Source organism: Zonotrichia leucophrys, chromosome 1 (genome assembly GCF_028769735.1).
Source record: "Zonotrichia leucophrys gambelii isolate GWCS_2022_RI chromosome 1, RI_Zleu_2.0, whole genome shotgun sequence".
Lineage (NCBI taxonomy): Eukaryota > Metazoa > Chordata > Aves > Passeriformes > Passerellidae > Zonotrichia > Zonotrichia leucophrys.
The window spans coordinates 113620263-113640157 of NC_088169.1; the positions used below are offsets into that span (position 1 = coordinate 113620263).

Sequence of the window (19895 nt, forward strand, 5' to 3'; positions counted from 1 at the left end):
AGTAACAAGGACAACCAGAGTCCTGAAATTCTGACTAACAGGTGACTCAATATAGTCATCCTGACATCACACCCAAACAAAAGAGACTGAAATCAGAATAAATGCAGTTTTAGAATGCTGCAGATGGAAGTTACCACAGGAGTCACCAGAGCCAGCAGGCTTGAGGAGATCTTCCTGAAAAAGCAAAACCAGCCAGCCTTGCTGTACTGTTTATATCACAGAAGTTTATATCATAGAAGCTCCCAAAGTTTCCTTGACTCACTTTTAGTGTGCTAACAGTTTTTTTCTTCCTGGCCCATTGCATCTACTTCCTCCTGTATTGTTCCCCATTGTGAGGGAAAGAAAAAGTGCTTAGTTTTTGCAAGAAATTGTTGAGTAAAAGCAACTGCTGTTCACAGCTGGTTTCCATGCTAAAATTAGAGATTCTGTGAAGGCTTCCTATGCTAATTCCTATGATGTTTTTCAACCTAATTGAAACCAAAGCCATGGTATTTGCCTCAAAAAGCCAAAGCTTCTTTTATCAGTACTTGTAATCCAATTTGTCTAACAGAGAAATTAATGCCTTTGGAAATAACAACTTCATTTTTTCTCTCTTATATATCAGAATTTTAAAAAATTATTAGTAATTATAGGAAGTACATCGACAATGTTTTTCATTGCACCTCCAGTTCTGAGCTTCAGTTTCAAGTGTAAATGCATTTTTTTTTTTCTCCTTTGGGCTGCAGTTGTGAGTAATCTGAAATTGGTCTGACAGACAAAGACAGAAAGTGCAAGACAGCCTGAGGGGAAGACATGAGATTGGGATGCCCTTGCTAGGGCACATTGGGACAGCAGGAATCTGACTGGCTCACCCCCCCACTGACCATCACCAGCTTTTCTTAAATGAGGTCCATGGTTTTTAACCTGAGGGATGAAAGAGACATTGATTAATGGGGCAGTTTCTCTTCTTTATCCCTCTGAATATTTCTTCTTCTAATACAAGCTTGTTTACTTGTGTTAAATTCATTGCTTTTATTAAAATACTGGTTATAGGGTCTTTCTTTTTTGTCATTGCATTAAACTAGCATATATATTTATTACAAGATTCTGCTGTATAGAATCATAAATACATCATTGTCTCATAAATGTGAAAATGTCCCTTCAAGCTGGTTAAGCAAAACCATTGCAGTTTAATATGGTAGCAAGTTTCCATGAGAAGCTTTGGTGGAAGTTATCTGTATTAATGAGGGAGCTGAAGTGTGATATTTATTCCTTATTGTGTTTGGTTAGTTATTATTGCTGGTAAGAAGGGGATTGGCCTCTTTTCTGCCTGGCTTGCTGTCTCAGGGCTGGGAACAGAAGCAGCAAAGTCACTGGAGGTTCCTCTGTCAGCCAGAGCTGGGTTTGCTCCAGGTGCCTCATGGGGCATCACATGGGAGGGGATGGCATTTGAGTTGTGAAAGGCTGCAAAAATAACAGCTACACACAAAAAAAAAAAAACCCAGTTGTTTCCTGCTGCATTTCCTCCTAGTGGAGGGGTGTAAGAAGGACTTAGGTTTCCTTTATTTCCTCCAGTTAAATGGGAATCCCCAAGCCCCTTGGGCAACCCTTGAGGAGAGGGGAACACCAGAAGTGCCAGCTGGATGGGCTGTGCCAGGTTGGGCAGGTTTGTGCTGCTCACACAAGGTCATTTGTAGCAGTTCTGCTTTTCTTTAGCAATTCTTACAGTTCTGCTGTAACAGATTGTCTGCTGGGGCTGTGGCTCAGAGGCTCAGACTCTGGGATGTTTCCTCAGGGCTTGCAGGAGAGAACTTGGAGCAGGAGCTGTCTTTGGCAGCTGCTTTGCTGCAGTCTGGAAGTGGAGGGAGCAGCTGCAGCCAAGCACTGCCATTTGCCAGGGCTGGGAAGAGCTGGAGGGAGGCTGAGATTGGCACTTCCCTGTGAAACCCTTCGTGCTCCTGCTGCTGTCCCTTGTTGGAGGAGGCTGTCCCTTTTTAGGATGTTTCAGAGAAGAGCAGAGTAGTTTTCTCTCACCATTTACCAGAGTATTTCACTCAGGTGTGCAGCATCAGGAGCTAACCAACAAATCTGCCTTGCCCAGGTGTTTGTTTAGGTTTTGGGAATAGACAATAACAGTTCCTACCTCCTCCATCACTTGAAAAGCTGCTGGGATATCTGTTCAGAGCTTTTTCCTACTGCTGCCCATCTAAAGACTTAGCTAATCCAAAAAAGAAATCTTTTTTACACAGGTAATACACACAGCTCATTGACATGATCATTTAAAAATGGAAAAGATCTTTCTCTGTTCAGGTTATTTTCTTGGTTTTGGCTTGCTTGCTCCTGACCTGATGAACTGAAGAGATGAAGTTTACAATCAGTGTGCCCTTGTAAGAAAATGTTTGCAGCAGAGGGAGGATAAGTTAGCTTCTTATGCAGGGTAGGGCCAAAGTTTTGGTAAATGAAGCAGAAGAGAAGGAAAAGGAGCAAAGTTCTCAAAATGAAGTGTAGAAAATGTTTCTTCTTAGTGGTGCAATACCCTCTTTTGTTTTCCAGGCAAAATTAATTGCAAATCCAGGCTGATGCATGAACTCCATTCTACCAAGACATTTTATTTCTGTCAGCTCTGATTATGAGAAAAATCTGTAATTTTAGACCATAAATGTCTGCAAACTGTGATCCCCATATGGGTAGGTTCCAGGGCAGTAGTCACATGTTAGAATCAAGATGCCCATGGAATTTAAAACTCTATCCCTGTTACTTTGCAGCCTGTCGAGCTGGGTTCTACAAAGCCTCTGCTGGCAATGTGAAGTGTGCCAAATGCCCCCCTCACAGTTCCACCTACGAAGATGCATCTCTGAACTGCAGGTGTGAAAAGAATTACTTTCGCTCTGAGAAAGACCCTCCATCCATGGCTTGCACCAGTGAGTAGCTCATTCTGCTCGGGGCTGTCATTCTTGCTGCTCCATCCGTCCCTCCACAACAGCTCGCCTGCTTGCTTCCTCTCATGTCCCACTGCAGTCAGCCATCCACTCCCTCTTGTGTTTTCTTGAGTGTTGGACAGGCTGCTGGAAATTGGTGGGCTGGGTTTGTGCCTTTTCTGATTTCATTTTCTCCTTGTTGTACCCTGTCAGACTCGAGAAGGAAAAGTAGGATTTTTTTTATTGCTACCAGTACTCAGCCCTCAATCCTGAACTGCACCCTGAGGGAACTCTCTATTTATAAGAAAACATGGTTCTTGTTATCTTAGGTCTGTAATCTAGTGAAATATTGAAGGAGTCTCCACAGGAAATAACCAGAAGAGTTTGGTTAATAATGTTTTTTTTTTTTTTTACTTTTATATTTCTGCGCCCTCGTTACTCCCATTTTGGAGCACCCTTAGGGAGAAAATCTCACTCCCTGCTTTCCCTTTCCCAGGACCACCCTCCGCCCCGAGAAACGTCATCTCCAACATCAACGAGACCTCGGTGATCCTGGACTGGAGCTGGCCCCTGGACACGGGGGGCAGGAAGGACGTCACCTTCAACATCGTCTGCAAGAAGTGCTCGGGGGGCGGGCGGCTGTGCGAGCCCTGCAGCGACAACGTGCGCTTCCTGCCGCGCCAGAGCGGCCTCACCAACACCACCGTCACCGTGGTGGACCTGCTGGCACACACCAACTACACCTTCGAGATCGACGCGCTCAACGGCGTCTCCGACCTGAGCGCCCTGTCCCGGCAGTTCGCTGCTGTCAGCATCACCACCAACCAGGCTGGTGAGTCCCCTCGGGTTTCCTTTCCTTTCAAGCTGCTGGGGTTTGTGCACCTGTTGTGTTTGTGGGGTTCTCAGATGAAGGAAGGAATGATGAATCTGATTCCATGTGGTATTTCTGGGGTCCCCTGTTGTGGGGAGGGAAGATGAATCTGACTCCATGTTCTTAGAAGGCTACTTTATTATGATATGACATGACATGATAGTGTATGACATGATATGGTTTATATTATATTATGATATATTAAAACTATACTAAAGAATAGAGAAAGAATACTTACAGAAGGCTTAACAAAATATTAATGAAAAACTCACTACTCCTTACAGAGTCTGGCAGCTGGACAGTGATTGGTCATTAACTTAAAAGAATTGACATGAAACCAATCAAACAACCACCTGTTGGATAAACAATGTCCAAACCACATTCCAAGGCAGCAAAACACAGGAGGAGCAAATGAATTATATTTTTTTTCTTTTTCTCTGAGGCTTCTCAGCTTCCCAGGAGAAGAAATCCTGGTGAAGGGATTTTTCCAGAAAATATGACAATGATAACTCCATGTCCTCAGAAGGCTAATTTATTATTTTATGATACTATATTATATTAAGGAATACTATACTGAAAATACTATACTGAACTATACTAAAGAATACATAAAGGATACTTACAGAATGCTAAAAATGATAATAATGTACACTTGTGACTCTTTCCAGAGTCCTGACACAGCTTGGCACTGATTGGCCAAAGAGTGAAAACAACTCACACCAGAATCCAATGAAACAATCACCTGTGGTAAACAATCTCCATATTCCACATGAGCAAAATACAGGAGAAGCAAATGAGATAGTAATTGTTTTCCTTTTTCTCTGAGGCTTCTCAGCTTCCCAGGGGAAAATCCTGGACGAAGAGATTTTTCAGAGAATGTGAATGCCACATGCACCTTTGTTTCCTCTCCCTGATTTGCAGGATTTGCTCTGTGCCAGGGTGACTAATTGTCTTGGATATTCCTGTAAAAGTAAAAGTAGAAACAAACCCAGTGTGTGTTTCTGTCAAAGAACCTGGCAGCATGACTGTTATGATTAACTCCCAGTTCCCAGTTAATAGTCTCTAATAGCAGGCTCACATGATTCCTTAGCCAGAATGTGTTTTATTAATAAAACTAGATTTTAATAAAACACTCATTTCAATAATCTCCAACGTAAATTGCTGTAGTAATCTTAGTGATTAATTTTGATTAAATAGAAGTGAAAAAAGGCTTTGATGTTAGATGCATAAAAAGCTAACATTAAATTAGAGAGATTGAAAACAAGGCTTTTTTTTTTTCCTTTTTTTAACTCCTTTACAAGTTGTCTCACCAACTGTGTATTATTGCCAACATGATGGGGGTGTGGAGCTGAATACTGAATTAGATCGTGGTGTCACAGTTGATGGGGTACAAAAGGGCTGCTCTCCTTCTGTGGAGACTTTTTAAAGCCTTTGAGGCCCTGCCTGAGCACGGCAGTGTGCCCTGGCTGTTGGATCCGAGCCTTTGTCATCACTGCTCTGTTCTGCCATTTGCTTCTCATTTGACATGGCTCCATTTATCTGAAAGTTGTGAAGAATCTCGACTCTTCCCTGGCATTTGGTTGGGTGTGAAATTTTTAGGAGCAGTGTGTGCCAGTGAAGAGAGAGAACTAGATGCTGCAATTTCTGTGCTTGTGCTCCATGCAGCTTCCATCAGGAGGCTTTGTACAGAAAACATGCATGTGTTCAGTAAGCTTCCTCCCACGTCCTCCCATCCCACACCATGTCCCCAAAATACTTCCAGTTCTGTCTTCCTGAAACCACAGACAAGTTCACATTGTTCTGGGTAGGCATCCTCCTGGTGGGCTGTGTTATTGCAATGTTTTTCACTGTAGAGGGTGTATGTTTGCTCCTTAAATCACAGATCAGCGGTAGTGGGAGGCACAAAAATGTGAGAACAGGCTATTTCCTGACCCCAGTCACTACATTTCCCAGTGCTTTGGGGCACTGTCTAACTGTGCAGTAGGCAGACAGAGGTGAATCCACCCAGTTCAGCCCTGGCACCTGCATTTTATGTCCATTCAATTTGTTGCTGTTATAGTTCATTGTTTTGGATTTTTGGATCAGTGATTTGGAGCGTCCTTGTTGAGTTCCCCTCTTTGCTTCTGTTTCTCTGATCAAAGGTGTTGCCTTTCAGCCTGTTCATCAGCACAGCAGTTAGGAATCACCTGAGGACAGTGCACAAAAAAAAAAAAAACTGTGCAGGATCAGGGAAGTTCTTTCCCTCTTGCTTTACAGTGTGCTTCCCTAGGGCCCAGAGCTGCTGCCTTTGCTCTGCAAGGTGGATTTTGATGTTGGAGTGGAACACACAGTACCTGGGATGTGGCAAAGTCAAAAGCATTTTTGGCAGTAGCAGCTCTGTTCACTGTAACCCACAGGCTGCTTAAGCAGTTTATTTTCTGCTTTTATGCATGGCCCATTTTTTCTCTAAGTACATTTAGGTGATGTGGGTTAGTAGAGGCTTAATTGTGCTATCTCTTGATCATGCCAATTGGTTTACTGTATTAGAATTCCCTTAGAAACTCTGCAAGTTGTTAAAATTAGACCTTAAGTATGTATATAAGCAGTCTCTTAAAGTATAATTACAAAAACATAATTGCATTCCCTCACTGGTCAGATCACAAAAGGGATATATCAGAAGCACATTTTTAGCTCTGTAAGGTCTAGAATGCTGTCTCAAGAGAGCTTTTCTACAGCTTTATCCAGCTTTATTCTACAGTTTAATTTCCATGTACCATACCCAAATGGGTCTGGGTTACAAAGGGTCACAAATCCAGGTTAGACCAGAGGGGCTGTGGGGCAGAGCAAGCAGAAGGAGCAAAGTGAAAACCCTGTAGAGGGTAGATGGGAACAAGAGGGTCAAGTCTATGACTCTCTTTTTGCAACAGCATTTTCCTGGCAGCTGCTCCACATCAATCTGAATGTTCTGTCTCAAAACACCAACTTTGCATGTGCATCTTCCTGAACTCTTACGCCTTCCATTATTTAGTGATGATTCAGTGTTCATGCTTCTAGCAAAACTATTATTAGCATCAAAGTTTTGTGAAAATAATTTTATTTTCTTTATTTTCCCAATCTACTTATGCCAATCCCCAAATATTTTCCTTTTTTTCCCCCTTATGTCTCAGTTCTTTATTTCATTGATGATAAAATAGATTGCTTTCTTTTGATCACCAAAAGCACACTGTAAAAGCTTTAAATGGAGCTTAGTTCTTAAGGACTTCAGGCCTTTTAACCCAAGGTTTCAACAGGGCTGCTGCAAAAGGTGGTAGCAGATAATTCAGCTACAATAAGGCAATGTCAGCACTAAACCAATTCCAAGGGATTTTGTGCTGTCACATCTCCTGGCACCAGCAGAGGAAGAAATGGGATGTGTTGTAACAAGAAACTTCTTCCATTTCTGTCCTCAGCTCACCACAGCTCTTCCACACAATTCAGGCAGGATGCAGATAGGTGCCAAAAGTAAATAAACTGGAGAATAAAGAGGAATCCCTGCAGAGGAAACACAGAAGGCTTTTTGTGGGCTAAATTTCAGCTAGAAATGTCAGGTTTTTCCTAATTGTAGGAAGTGATTATGCTTCTCAATTGAGAGACTAAAAGTGCCTAACCCTGAGGTTTGGCCTCGTCACAGATCAGTTGTGCACCTGCAAAATTTTGATTCCTTTCTCTGTCAGAGACTTTTCCTAGAGGAAGCTTAGAGAGCAACCACCCCTGCATCCAAACTGAAGCATCCTATGCAAAGCTACATTATAAATTATAACAAAACCCCAGATCTACTTTATATCACCTCAAGCTTCCCTTGACAAGCAGTAGTTCGATTATCTAGAGTCTCTTATCTTTTATACTTCTAAAAGCCAGGAGGCAGAACAAGCCATGTAACTTGTTTAATCATCTTGCCTAATCATTGAACTCAGGCATGAAAAGCCATAGGAAATCAGTGTGTTTAATGAGAAAGTAACCAGTAAGGCACTGCAGAGTTTTACAAGAGGCCAGAACGAAAATTATTTTTAAAATAACCTTTTGAACAAAAGTAAGGTAGAGATAGAGAAATTAGGATCATTAGGTGTGTTGAAGGGTTTGCAGTATCTTGACCTCCCTGTGCCATTTAAAATTCCAAGCCATGTGTTAATTTCAGCTTGGAGGGATAAACATTTACAATGGAGAAAGAACCAGTCAATTTTTCAGTTCTGTTTTAAGTAGAGATTTCTGTGGCTCCTTGGAAGGCTTGTTAAAACCTTCTCAGAACCAGAATTTTATTTGCCTGAAATCTCTGGCTTCAAGGGAATAAGTTCAGCCCCAAGCTTTGTTTCAGTGTATGTATTTGATTATTTGCAGGTACTTTGATGCTATTTATGTGCTCAGCCTGCACTGCACTGTCTTCAGCAGCTCACAAATGATGTGTGATGCTCCCTGTTTAAATAAAATCCATATTTAGAGAGGGTTGTGTGCACTTTACAACCTATATCCCAAGGCAAGTCCCTTAAGTAGATCTGTCTTCTAAGAGAGACAATTTGAGTGAGGCACAGATGTTTGGGGGATGATATATTTCTTTCTTTCCCTATGGCCCTTATAAAAAGGACAAGAAGATAGACTTATTAAAAGTGAGCTAATGACATGATGTAGGGAGTCTCTGGTTCACTGACTGTTATTACAGCTGTGCCCCATTACGTTCTGAATACCTAGGACATGCTTGTTTTCCTGAATGACATTTATCTTTTGAGTTTCAAACATTCCTGGCATAAATAAAGATTTTACGCTCTTCAAATGTGTTTTACAGTTCAGCCCAGAGGCTATTCGAGGATCATTTTAACTCAATAAAACTCCTTTAGGGATATAAAAGGGAAGTGTTTTTAACAATGTCACTCCATGCATAGCCTGTTATTAGCTGGAGATGTTCTGCCTGCAAAGTCTTTGATCGCTTTTCCCCCTGAACGTCAAGGAAGCTCTGCCAAGGCTTCAAAGTCTGTGACACACACACTGGGCTCTTCAGTCCTCATGTGAACGCTGCTGACCTGACAGAAAGTTCACAGGTGAAGTTTGTGGCTCAGAGAGTTTTTCCTCTTTCAGAGCTTTTACTTGGTTTCTCCACAGATCACAGTGAGATTTTGTTCAGCAGTCACTGGATAATGGTTTTCTTTGCTTGCTTCTGTGTCTTCCTCATTTAATATCTTAGTTTGGTACAAGAGTAAAAATGAAGGAATGCAGGTAAGCAGGATGCTTAGTCCTCTGTTAAATAATAAACCTTAGACTTGTGTCTCTCTCTGTTATCTGTGCTGGCATTCTCAGTAATCATTGAGGGAAATTGTGTTCCTCTTGATTGTAAACACAGCTACCAATCTGCTTTCTGAAGCAATTCCCTCTAGGCAATTTGCAAGCTGGGGAGAGACGGGAAAAATTGTTTCTTTGGGTTTGGAGACTGCTCCTGCAATGGGAATTATGAACGTAATACGTGTCAGCTTCTACAGCAGAAAGAGTCTTTTTCTAGCAATCCTTTTAGTAAACTATATCTCTGTGTATATTAAATAAAGTTTTAAAAGGAAACAAAATTATTAAATCACCTCCAAATCCAAAAGCATGTGAAAGATGTCAGCACCTTTCAAGTCTTTTCTGTTAGAGGTTCTTCTTTCCTGATGAACCTCCACAGAAGCAGCTGCTCCAAATGACAGGGCAAGAAGTTTGAGAAATCTTTTCTTGTTCTGAGCAGGTGGAAAATAATAACTGACAGACCAGTTCAGGAGCACTTGGTGATTACATAGAAGGAGAGAAAGTATTTTGTATCATAAATGTACTTATTTGAGGGCAATTGTCTTCTCCAGTTTTGGATAATGGCTTTTTCAGAGATAGTTCTTAAGTATATTCTTACATTGTGCATGGGGTTTCTCTGGTTGAGGAAATAATCAAATTATCACAGAAAGGGAAAGCCTGCTCAGCACCTAAATGTTGATGTTGTGAGCATGGTGAATAAATTCTTCTTTCTGAACACTTCACTCCAGGAAATGTGAGGCTTTAAAATCCTCTAAGGTAATGTAATGTAACAAAGGGGTGGGGAAGGCAAAGAAAAACTGTTTATTTAAACTGATAGGGTCTTAACACATTCAGTGAAAAATATGAACTATTGCAAAGCTGCCACCATCACCACCTCAACAGAGAGCAGAAAGAATAACATTTGTGTTGTGAGTACCTTTGGGATGAATCCTTCTGAAAGCACATCCAGCATTTGTCTCCTGTCTGAAATAACAGCTGGGAATGCCACAGCATCATAATTTCCAGTTTCTGAAGCGAGTGCCTTGTGCAGCCTGATCCTCCCCAAATGGACATGGCATTTCCATGACTTATTATACATGTGTTTACCACATGAGCAAATCAAACCTTTTGTTTGCTCTGGGGAAGGCATTTGCTATCTCTTTTAATAAAAAGAGGGAGAAGCAAGAACACAATTGCTCTGTGCTTAATGACAGTTTCTTTTAATTTAGAGTTTATTTGTAAAACTGAGAAATGATCTCTGATAATCACTTGTCCAGTGACAGCTGCTGCCCAGAAGGTTGCCTTTCTGTGCACTTGAGAGGGAAATCAAGCAGCTGCCTTTTGGTGTAATTCCTGCTGAAGCTGCTTGTTTCCCCCCTTCCCGTTCCCTGCAGTCTTTCTTCCTCAGCACCTGTGAAATGCCTGCAGCCACTCTGGAGTCTGTAGCCACAGGCTGGAGCCTTTCACAGATGCATTTGGGCACTTCTGCCATAATGCAGGCAGTCATCCATCAGAACAGCTACGAACAAACCAGTTTTTAATATTTTTTTCTGTTTCTGGGAGAAATGTGCCCAGCTTTGTTCCATCCAATGGCAGCCTGCTTGAGTTTGCCTTTGAAGTTTCGTCCTGTTTCTTTCCTTCCACATTTTGGCGTGTGTAAATGTGATCTTGATAGTCCTTCTCCCAGAAACTGTGAGCCTTTTCAACCCTTTCCTTATGATGGAACCCTACCAGGATCCAGCCTGGGGCTGGTGTGAGGGGCTTTTTGCTGGTGTGGGATGAGTGGAAGGAATGTCACCTTCAGGCTGATGGTCACCCAGTGATGTTACAGATTCAGGTGACATTTTACAGCCCAGGTCATAAAAACAGATGGAGCCTGCTCCAGCTCAAGGAAAAGATGCAGGAGGACAAACACAGGCACTGTGCTGGTTTAACTACGTGTCCTGGAGATTAGAGGGCCAAGGGCTGTGCCTGCACGTGCCTTGAAGTGGTGGGGAATTGTATCTGGAGGAGCAGCGTGGAGGGTTTAGCAGGTTTCCAAAGAGTTGTTAAAGTGGGACTGTTTCCTCCTCCTCCTGTCTCCTGGGAGGCACCTGGGGACCTTCCTGGAATGTGTCCCTGGGATGGGGCTTGCTTGCTTCAGCACAAGCCTGTAGCAGTGCTTAACAGAGAAAGTGAATAGGAGTGCAGCCAGAGGAGGTTGAAAACGGGGCAGGTGCTGCTGGTTTCTGTGAGCTGGCTTCTCTCATAGACCCCTTCCACACTAATCCACAGAATAGATGCTGGAGGTGTTGAAGATTCCAAGTAAAAGCACAGCTGTTCACAGACTTCATGGTAGTGTGACCATGTCATGGTGGTGTGACATCATTACATGGATTTGTGAGTCAGTGCTTGGGGCTCTGACAAATTGAGTAGTGGAATTAGATGGATAAACCTAGAGATAAAATGTTGGTTCCCAAAAAACCCAGATGCTGGGTGGTTGTGCGTTAATCCTAATCCAAATGTGTGTGTGGAGCATTATGAGCAGTGCCAGAGCCAGCACCATGGTGAGTTCTCTCCTGTCGTGATGTGGATGTGGCTCCAGTGTCCCAGAGAAACTCTCTTCAAGTGAGAGATCAGTTTGTTCATTCAAACACTGCTATTTCTACTTTAAATTGCATGATAGTTTTGTGGTTTGGATGCTGGTCCTCTAAGACTGGCAGATTTAGGTTGGAGTCCCAGTGGGTCCTACTTTGGATCAGAGAATGCAGATTTAATTTTCAGGTTATGATCTTTATTTACTGCTCTTGTTCTACATTACCTCCTGGGGGCATCATAGACATTAAAGAAAATTTATAGGTTATATCAGATTACAGTATTATGATTAGAGAATAAAAGCATCAATTTTCTAAAGAAAGGAAAAGGAACAAGCCTTCCATTTTTTCAGCAGGGCAGAAGTTGAAAATTGAGTAGAACAGTCAATTCTGCTTGGTCACCATCTTTCAGCATAGTTTGGAAAGGCAAAGCATATTTTACTCTTGTTTGCAAGCAAAAGCTGGAAGTGAGCTGTGATTCATTTTAGAATTAAATCCTTTACTAAAATTTAATTTGTGACCTAGAAAGCTAAGCCAGGAACAATAGGACTCTAAATGTTTCAGCAGTTGTACACATGTGCCTTCGCAGAGTTAATACTGAGTTCTCCCTGTCACAGGACAGGGAATTTCCTTTCAGTGCATTTGTACATCTGTAAGCCAGTCGCATATGAAAACAATAACCAAGGAATAAGGAAAAAGTCAATAAGGAAATTTATATATAGCTGCTATTAAACTGGAGGAAAACAAATCATCTGTTGGGGTCAGTTTCAGTGGGAAATCAATTTGAGCAGAGTTTTATTGTCGTCTCTGCAGATCCTTCATATTATTTGCTTGCACCTTTAATAGTCAGGAGTGAGGGGTTTTTACACTTGAGCCTGAGCTCCCTGAATCATTGTGTTTGTTACCTTTTCAACATCCACATTCCCAGTTGTCACAAATGCTACCTAACAACAGCGAGCGCTCAAAGTACATTTCCCCTCTTAGCTCCAGGGAGTTTTCAAGGTTCCTGTTAAGTGCTCAGAGCAGTTAGGCTGCAGTGCCAGACAAATTCGAACCATGTGAAGTGTAAAAATGCCTCTCTGTGCATTGCATGGGGCTGCTAAGACTAAAACTCTTCATATATGTCCACACAAGCCTAAAGTTATTCATAAAAGCCCAGCTCCTATTCAGGTGAAGAAGTTGAGTGCTAATACATTAATCAAAATATCATTAAAAATGTAAATACCTGGCAGCATATGAGACATGTGATTAAATAAAAAATCACTGAAACATTTTCTTAGTCCAAAAATATATTCTCCTTAAGTTTTACCTTTAGGTGCAAGTTTTCCCTTTAGGTACAAGCTTTCTTAATGGTGAACTAATTTAACATTTGCGTTCCTGTTGATACTGTCATATAGTTTTTAAAATTTCAATTAATCCTAAAAAGCTTAAGAATGTCTCATTATTTGCTAACCCAGTTGTTTTGTCAGTGAGAGCTGCAGGTTTTCGATAGAAATTTTCAATTTTTAATTTTCAATTTAAGTTAGAAAAATAATGAGAATTCAATGAAAAATGGCTGTTCTAAATATCATGTATTTCTCTTCCTTTTTGTAGCCTGATTTTGAATTCCATCTCGTCCTGTTGTGGTTATTTAATTCTCTTTAGGGAACTCTTGATTCTCTCTCCCTCATGTGAAAGACTTAAGTCTAAGCAGTGTTGCACATGGTGATGCCTTCACTGTTTATTGGTTTATAATGTTAACTGCCTTTACTTTGATTTTTCTCTTAGTTGCATTTTCAGACACTTCCAATGAAATAGTGAAATACAGTAACTGAGCTGCTCTGATGTTACAAAATGGAAATTAAGGCTGACTTCTGTTTAGACAGTATTTAGAACAGAGCTTATTAAGTTTTACATTCTATTCTGAGCATTTGTACAACAAGAAATTAATTAAATGGTTCAAATGTCAGGTTATTTCTCCAAATTATAGCCCAGCCCTGGATTGGGGCTATATTCAGTTTACCTTAACTCTTACTGTATCTTAAATTCATTAATTGTAGTAGATTTAAGCATAAAGTTAGAAGTTATCTGAACAAGATATTTTCTTTAATTGGGTTCAAGCCTTCTAGCACTTTTTAAACCCACCTATCTAACAGGTATACAAAAAAAAATCCAAAAGAATGCATTAAAATGTAAAACTGTGACAGTCCAGCTTGTCACTAACCTGCAAAGAAAGGTTTTGTGCTGGGAATGTTTTCCATTTTGTCTCACCTTGGTGTGAGATTAAAGGTGGTTGAAACATGATGTTCCCTTGATTATTTATCTCCCCTCGCTGAGCCCATGCAGTGGGATTCTGAATGTCTCATTTCTGAGCAGCTTTGGGAACCCTAGGGATTAGGGAAGGTATATGAATGTTTTATAATGTTATTGATAACTGCAGAGCAGATGTTTTCTAATAAACTGCTGTGAGATAAGTTTCTGGTAGCATCTGCAGAGTGGTGTGCAAATGAGCTCAAAATAATTAATACTGTGTTAGGAGAAAGCTTGTTTTTAAAAGTTGGTCTGTATTGCTGCATGCAACATTGTTTCATCCTGCCCTGAGAATCTTTTAGAGCAAAATTACCATAATATATTAGGGGAAAAGCCATTTCTGTTAATCACATATTAATTATTCATAAAATCAGTATTAATTTTACCTTAATGGGAAGTGTTACCAGCTGGGTACTGGGCTTGATAATCTATCCACCAAAAAAAAAAAAAAAAGAAAAAATAGGGATAAATAGCTTGACTTAAAAAGAAGACATAAAAATGACTTAGGAGAGCATAAAAGCAGCAAGTAGCCTGCTAAGCACTTTGTGTTTTGGCTCTGGCACTGGTTTGCAGGATTCAAGTGGAATTGCTGAAGGATGTTTGTTGCACACAAATCGTGTCTGCTTCTCCCAAATTGATTTTAGGAATTTAAATTCAGGATAAATTCCTCCTGCTGGAAGAAAAAAAAAAAAAAATTGCCACTTTTTAAAACTTTGTGAACTGTGTGAAATGTGAAAATGCTGTTCAGAGAACATGTTCAGCCTGGAATGAATATGAAAAAGTGGATCCTCCACTCTGTTAAAGGAGGATTTCAATACTTTGATTATGACTCAGGACTAGAAAGTATATTTTGCTGGAAGTTCAGCAAAATCAAAAGCAGAATGAATTGTCAAAATTTTATTTTAACTAAAACTTTTCTTTCTCTTTAATTTTCTTCTCTTTTTAATTTTTTTTCTCCTGACTATTGAAAAGTTCTTTTGCAAAAATGAAAACCCACTTAGAAAGTGCATTGGCTGAAGCATGCAAATATGTAATGCCTATAAAGTGCAGCTAGTTTTATATGAACAATAAAAGCTTCAGAGGATTCAGCTGATACTAAATTGTTGAGATCAGCTCTAGAGCCTTTTTATTAGGATAGCAAATGTTGAACTTATAAACAGATTTTATTTACATGTTAAGATAAAAGGCTGTTTATTAGTGAAAGATTTTTTTTTGAAATGACAGTTACAACCTCCAGTGTGTGATCTGTAAAATACAATCTGATGAATTTTAGCCAAAGCCATGGAAGAGAAGCATTTGGAGTGGGAAGTCAACCCAAAAGAAACAAAACAAAATAATTTTTAAAAATTGCACAGCTTTCATTGAGTCCAGGAAACCCAGACCGGGTCTTGGAACAACTTATGGATCTGGGTGGTCTAAAATTGAACCAATGTTCAAGAATCTTAAGTAATTATTATTTTTTATGTGTGTGTTTAACCTTGATACTGTTTCCACGTTGTGGGTGGTGTGTGAACCTATGGTATGCAATCAGTTGTCATGCCTAACCCTGATCAATGCACATAAAAAAATTATGTTATTTTGCAGTTTAGATTTTCCCTTTTTATTCATTTTCATTTTCAAAGAAATGTGGTGAAAAGTGAAGTGTGTATGGGAGCAATTTTCATCTGGAGAACTTAACCAAATAACGATGCCAAAGAGGCTGAATTGTGCTGATGGTTATTCCCAGCCATGAGTACCAGGAGCTCCTTGTACTTTAATGCATCCCAGCCCCCTTTTAGACCTTCTTATCAAAATGTTAGGAAAGTCTAAAGTCAGAGTTCTGCAGAGTCTGGTAATGATAATACCTCAGCATTATAACAAACAGGTACTGCTGCTATTTTGCTCTGTATTTCCCACTGAATATATTTCATTGCTAACACTGTAGTAGCAGATCAAAACCATCTGCTGCCTTGCTGCCAGTCCTCCTCCAGTGGAGGAGAAAATCTCAGCTGGTTTTCCATGAGGCCAGGGTGCTCCAAGGCAGGAGTACCACGGCTGCAATCCAGCTGCTGCTGTCGGTGAGGGGCCAGACCTTTGCTGGATTAAATGAAAACCTCACTCTTTGCCAAGAGCTGGAACACAGATAAACTCAGTTTGCTTCTCTCCCTCCCCTCTCCCCCTGCCCCCTCTGCAGCTCCATCCCCCATCACAGTCATAAGGAAGGACAGGACATCCAGGAACAGCGTGTCCCTCTCCTGGCAGGAGCCCGAGCATCCCAACGGGATCATCTTGGACTACGAGGTCAAATACTATGAAAAGGTGGGAAGGTCAAAGGGGAGGGGTTTGCTCAGCACTGCTGGGATGAAATCATTGCATCTTGCCTGTGTTAAGGGTTCAGAAACACTCAGATTTGTACAGCCTCCCTCAACAGCACTGAGTGTTGGAACTGCTCGGTTTTTGGTGATGAGAACATCTGGAAATACCAAGTGAAATCAATGTGTTGTCTACCAAGTTCACAGAATGACTAGGTTAAAAGAGACCTTCAAGATCTCTTGATCCTTGACTCTTGATCTCTTCAAGACCATGGAGTCCAGCCCAGCCCCAAACCCTCAACTAAACCCTGGCCCCCAGTGCCACATCCAGGCTTTGTTAAACACACCCAGGGATGGTGACTCCACCACCTCCCCGGGCAGAACATTGCAGAATTTTATCACTCTTTCTGTAAAAAACTTTTCACTAATATCCAGCCTGTATTTCCCTTGGTGCAGCTCAGGCTGTGTGCTCTGGCTGTGTCAGTGCTGCTGCAGACAGAGCCCAGCCCCAGCTGAGCACAGGCACCTTTCAGGAGCTGCCGAGAGTGATAAGGTCACCTCTGAGTCTCCTTTTCTCCAGGCTGAGCACCCCCAGCTCCCTCATAGGGAATCCCCAAGCACATAAAACAAAAACAAAGTAATGCAGTCAGTATATAGTTCCTTTATTTTCTTATTTTCTCAACTAAAATTTCCTTATTATGCTGTTCTATCATGCTGTCAGTGCCCATACATTTCCTCACATGCTGGTGGCACTTCCGTGCCGCATGAGCATCTTTTACATGAAAATTATTTGGAAAATGTTGGCTGGCCTACTGGGCTGGTTGCACTGTGGAAGTTGTTTCTATGAATAACTGAGTTATTCATAAATTGCAAGCAAATGACTACAAATGAAAGAAAATCTACCTTCTGCTTTTTATTGACATTTTCTTTTATTTACAACTGTTCATTTAGACATCCTGTAGACATCTATACTTACAAAAAATTCTTTGTAATAGTATGTTTTTAGCAGATCTTACTGGTAGAATTGAAAATATCATAAATTGCCATGGAGATTGAGGAGTGTGGTTTAGCCAATTTTTTATAGATCTAATGATAGCTCTGTTTTATATATTGCTCCTGGAATTAACAAATTGAAAAAAATGCCAGATTTCTGGTTAGCTAATTGAGCATTAGCTAACAGTCTTCATATCTAATAATCAGGCTTTATACCAGTGAAGATGTAGTGATAATATCCTCTAAAAAATGCTTTTAAAAATACTCCATGAGTATTCAGTTAATCTTTAGAAATTTTTTTTTCATGAAGGTTTGGAGGGGGACAGAGTTGGTAGCTCATGCCTGATCTTCAGATGAAGAAAGAGGATCAGAAGGCTGGATGCTTGAAAGATTTCTCCCAAATTTATGTAATCTGATTTTGGGAGGAGTTTTTTTGCTGAGCACTTGAACCTTCAAAGGCTTTGGTAAAAATCTAAACATAGCACATGCTGGTGATAATGGGGGAAAAAAAATCATCCAAAACATTTCAGCTCAGTCTCACTTAGGGGAGCAGCATCTGTGGGCTTCCACATTGTTTTCTTTTTTTAATTTCAATTGGGACAAGATCAATTTCAGTCATCCCAAGGAAAGCAGGGCTTGGGAAGACAAATGCCAACACTCCAAATATCCTCCTCTTCCTTCTTCTATCCCAGCCTTACAGGCTGAGCATGGTGCCATCTGGGATGGGATATCCATGTGCTCAGCTGGGATCAGCTGTCCTGGCTCTGTCACCTCCCAGATCCTTGCCCACCCCCAGCCTCCTCTTTGGAAAGGTGTAAGAGGCCTTGACACTGCAACCACTGCTCAGCAATAACAAAAATATCTCTTTATTATCAAACCTGTCTGTTTTCAGTGCAATTCCCAAAGCTACAGCTGGATATTGTGAAGAAAATTAATTCCACCCCAGCCAAAAACAGCACAGGTGATCTCTTGGGTTTTACTGCCCCAAAGGGAGAGAGTTTTCCCCCTGCTGTGCACATTCAGTTAATTTTAATTAAGGCACCTATAAGTTTAATTTGCGTTGGTTTGGGATGTTTTGATCATCTTTCTGCACCGAAATTGGGGTTTTCTGTTCAAGAAAATTGCCATGCAGTGCTGTTTTATGCACAGACAGAGCACACAGCTCCTATTCCCACCGGGTGTATCCACTCTCAGGGAGCACTTGGTTGTCAGAAGACAGCTTTATAAGACAGCCCACCAGTCTTAGGGGGCTGATCTTGCACATGTGTTTCTCCCCTTTGAAGTCTGTGATCAAGAGTTCATATGCACCAGACAGTTTTCTTAAACCAGGGAGAAAAGTGCTTGACAATGGGAGCCAGACCATTTAGAGCAAAAGGCTTTTAAAAAGCCAACCTTTCTGGCACCAGCGTTTTTAATGTGTGTTCTGCAGGCCCTTGGGGAGTCAGAAGCCTATTCCTCAGGGTTTATGAGGGGGGAAAAAAAAAAGTAAAAAGCAAATCTGTTGTCAGGAGACTTGAATCTATGTATTTTTAAGCTTTGCAAATAGGTTCAAAACTAATTCTCTGATAAACTTACTTGAGGCCAGAGCAGCTCATGCAGAATTGTTACTCTTCATTCCTCCACTAAACGCCTTTGAAAGATGCTGCTTTTCAGTCTGGGGTCTCTGAGCGTACTTCCTTCCCTCCTCTTTTGAGAGGAGAGGTTTCTTTTCAAACTGGTCCAGTCCATTTGATTTTTCTGCTTCAGAAATCATCTCGGTTGTGCTCATCAGAAAATCCGCTGCTGTTAAATGGAAATAAACCCTTCAGAGTTAGCAAATCTGGATATTTCTCCTGACAACTCATACCTGATTGCTGGTAAATGGTTTGTGTTGAGCCATCCTTTTTCATCCTGCTTGTTTTCACTTGATATGTCTTTTGTCATCTCTTAGAAATTAAAAAACAGCATTAATAGAGCAATGCAGGTCAGCCCAATTCTGTCATACATCTTGTTCATGGCATTATGTTGCTAAGCTGGTCTTAAGGATTTAGGATATTACAAGAGGTTCGGAATAAAAAATACAATGTCATGTATATAAATTATAATATCTTGTAGTTTTTTTCTCATGGATTATTGTCATAAAATATGTGAAATATATTCAGTTTCTCAAGGGCAGTTAATTACCCTGCTCATTTGGGGTTTTTTCATCAGTTATTGCCTTTGTGTAGCTGAAACAGCAGAGCTTTATATGTGTCTCAAGAAATTAGTAGCTACAGCTTTAGGAAACTATTTCAACTCCTTGGAATTAATCAGAATGGCCTAGGTTGGAAAGGAACTTCATAAGATCATCCATGACCCTGTGCTATAGGCAGGGGTAATTTCCACTATCCCAGGTTGTCCAAAGCTTCCAACCAGGCTTTGAGCACTTCATAGCATGATGAACTGAGTGGCAGTTTTTCAGCAGCAGTATTTGGAATAGAATTGTATTTTTGCAAAAAAAATACAATTTAGAGCTTTATTATGAAGCCCCAGTCAATATTTATTCAAAACATTTAAAAGAAACAAAATCTCTCAGAGGGAGACCATATGGAATTTTTAGGCATTTACTTTATGGTAAGGCATAACATTTTATGTTAAGGTAATAGTACTAAATGACACCTCAGTTTAGTTCATCCATATAATGCTGTGCTGAATTTTAAGTGTCTCATCCATCAAATTGCATAAATAACAAAGCCATGTT

At 40.7% G+C, this 19895-nt stretch overlaps 1 protein-coding gene across 2 annotated transcripts in view; it reads left to right on the plus strand.

The window, feature by feature from the left end:
* Window positions 1–19895, plus strand: part of EPHA3 (EPH receptor A3) — a 176064-nt gene that overhangs the window by 111208 nt on the left and 44961 nt on the right. For both annotated transcript variants that reach the window (XM_064728076.1, XM_064728084.1), the window contains exons 4-6: window positions 2745–2900; window positions 3394–3729; window positions 16066–16190. In XM_064728076.1, coding sequence (XP_064584146.1) covers window positions 2745–2900; window positions 3394–3729; window positions 16066–16190 — 617 coding nt within the window. The remainder of the gene's footprint in view (window positions 1–2744; window positions 2901–3393; window positions 3730–16065; window positions 16191–19895) is intronic.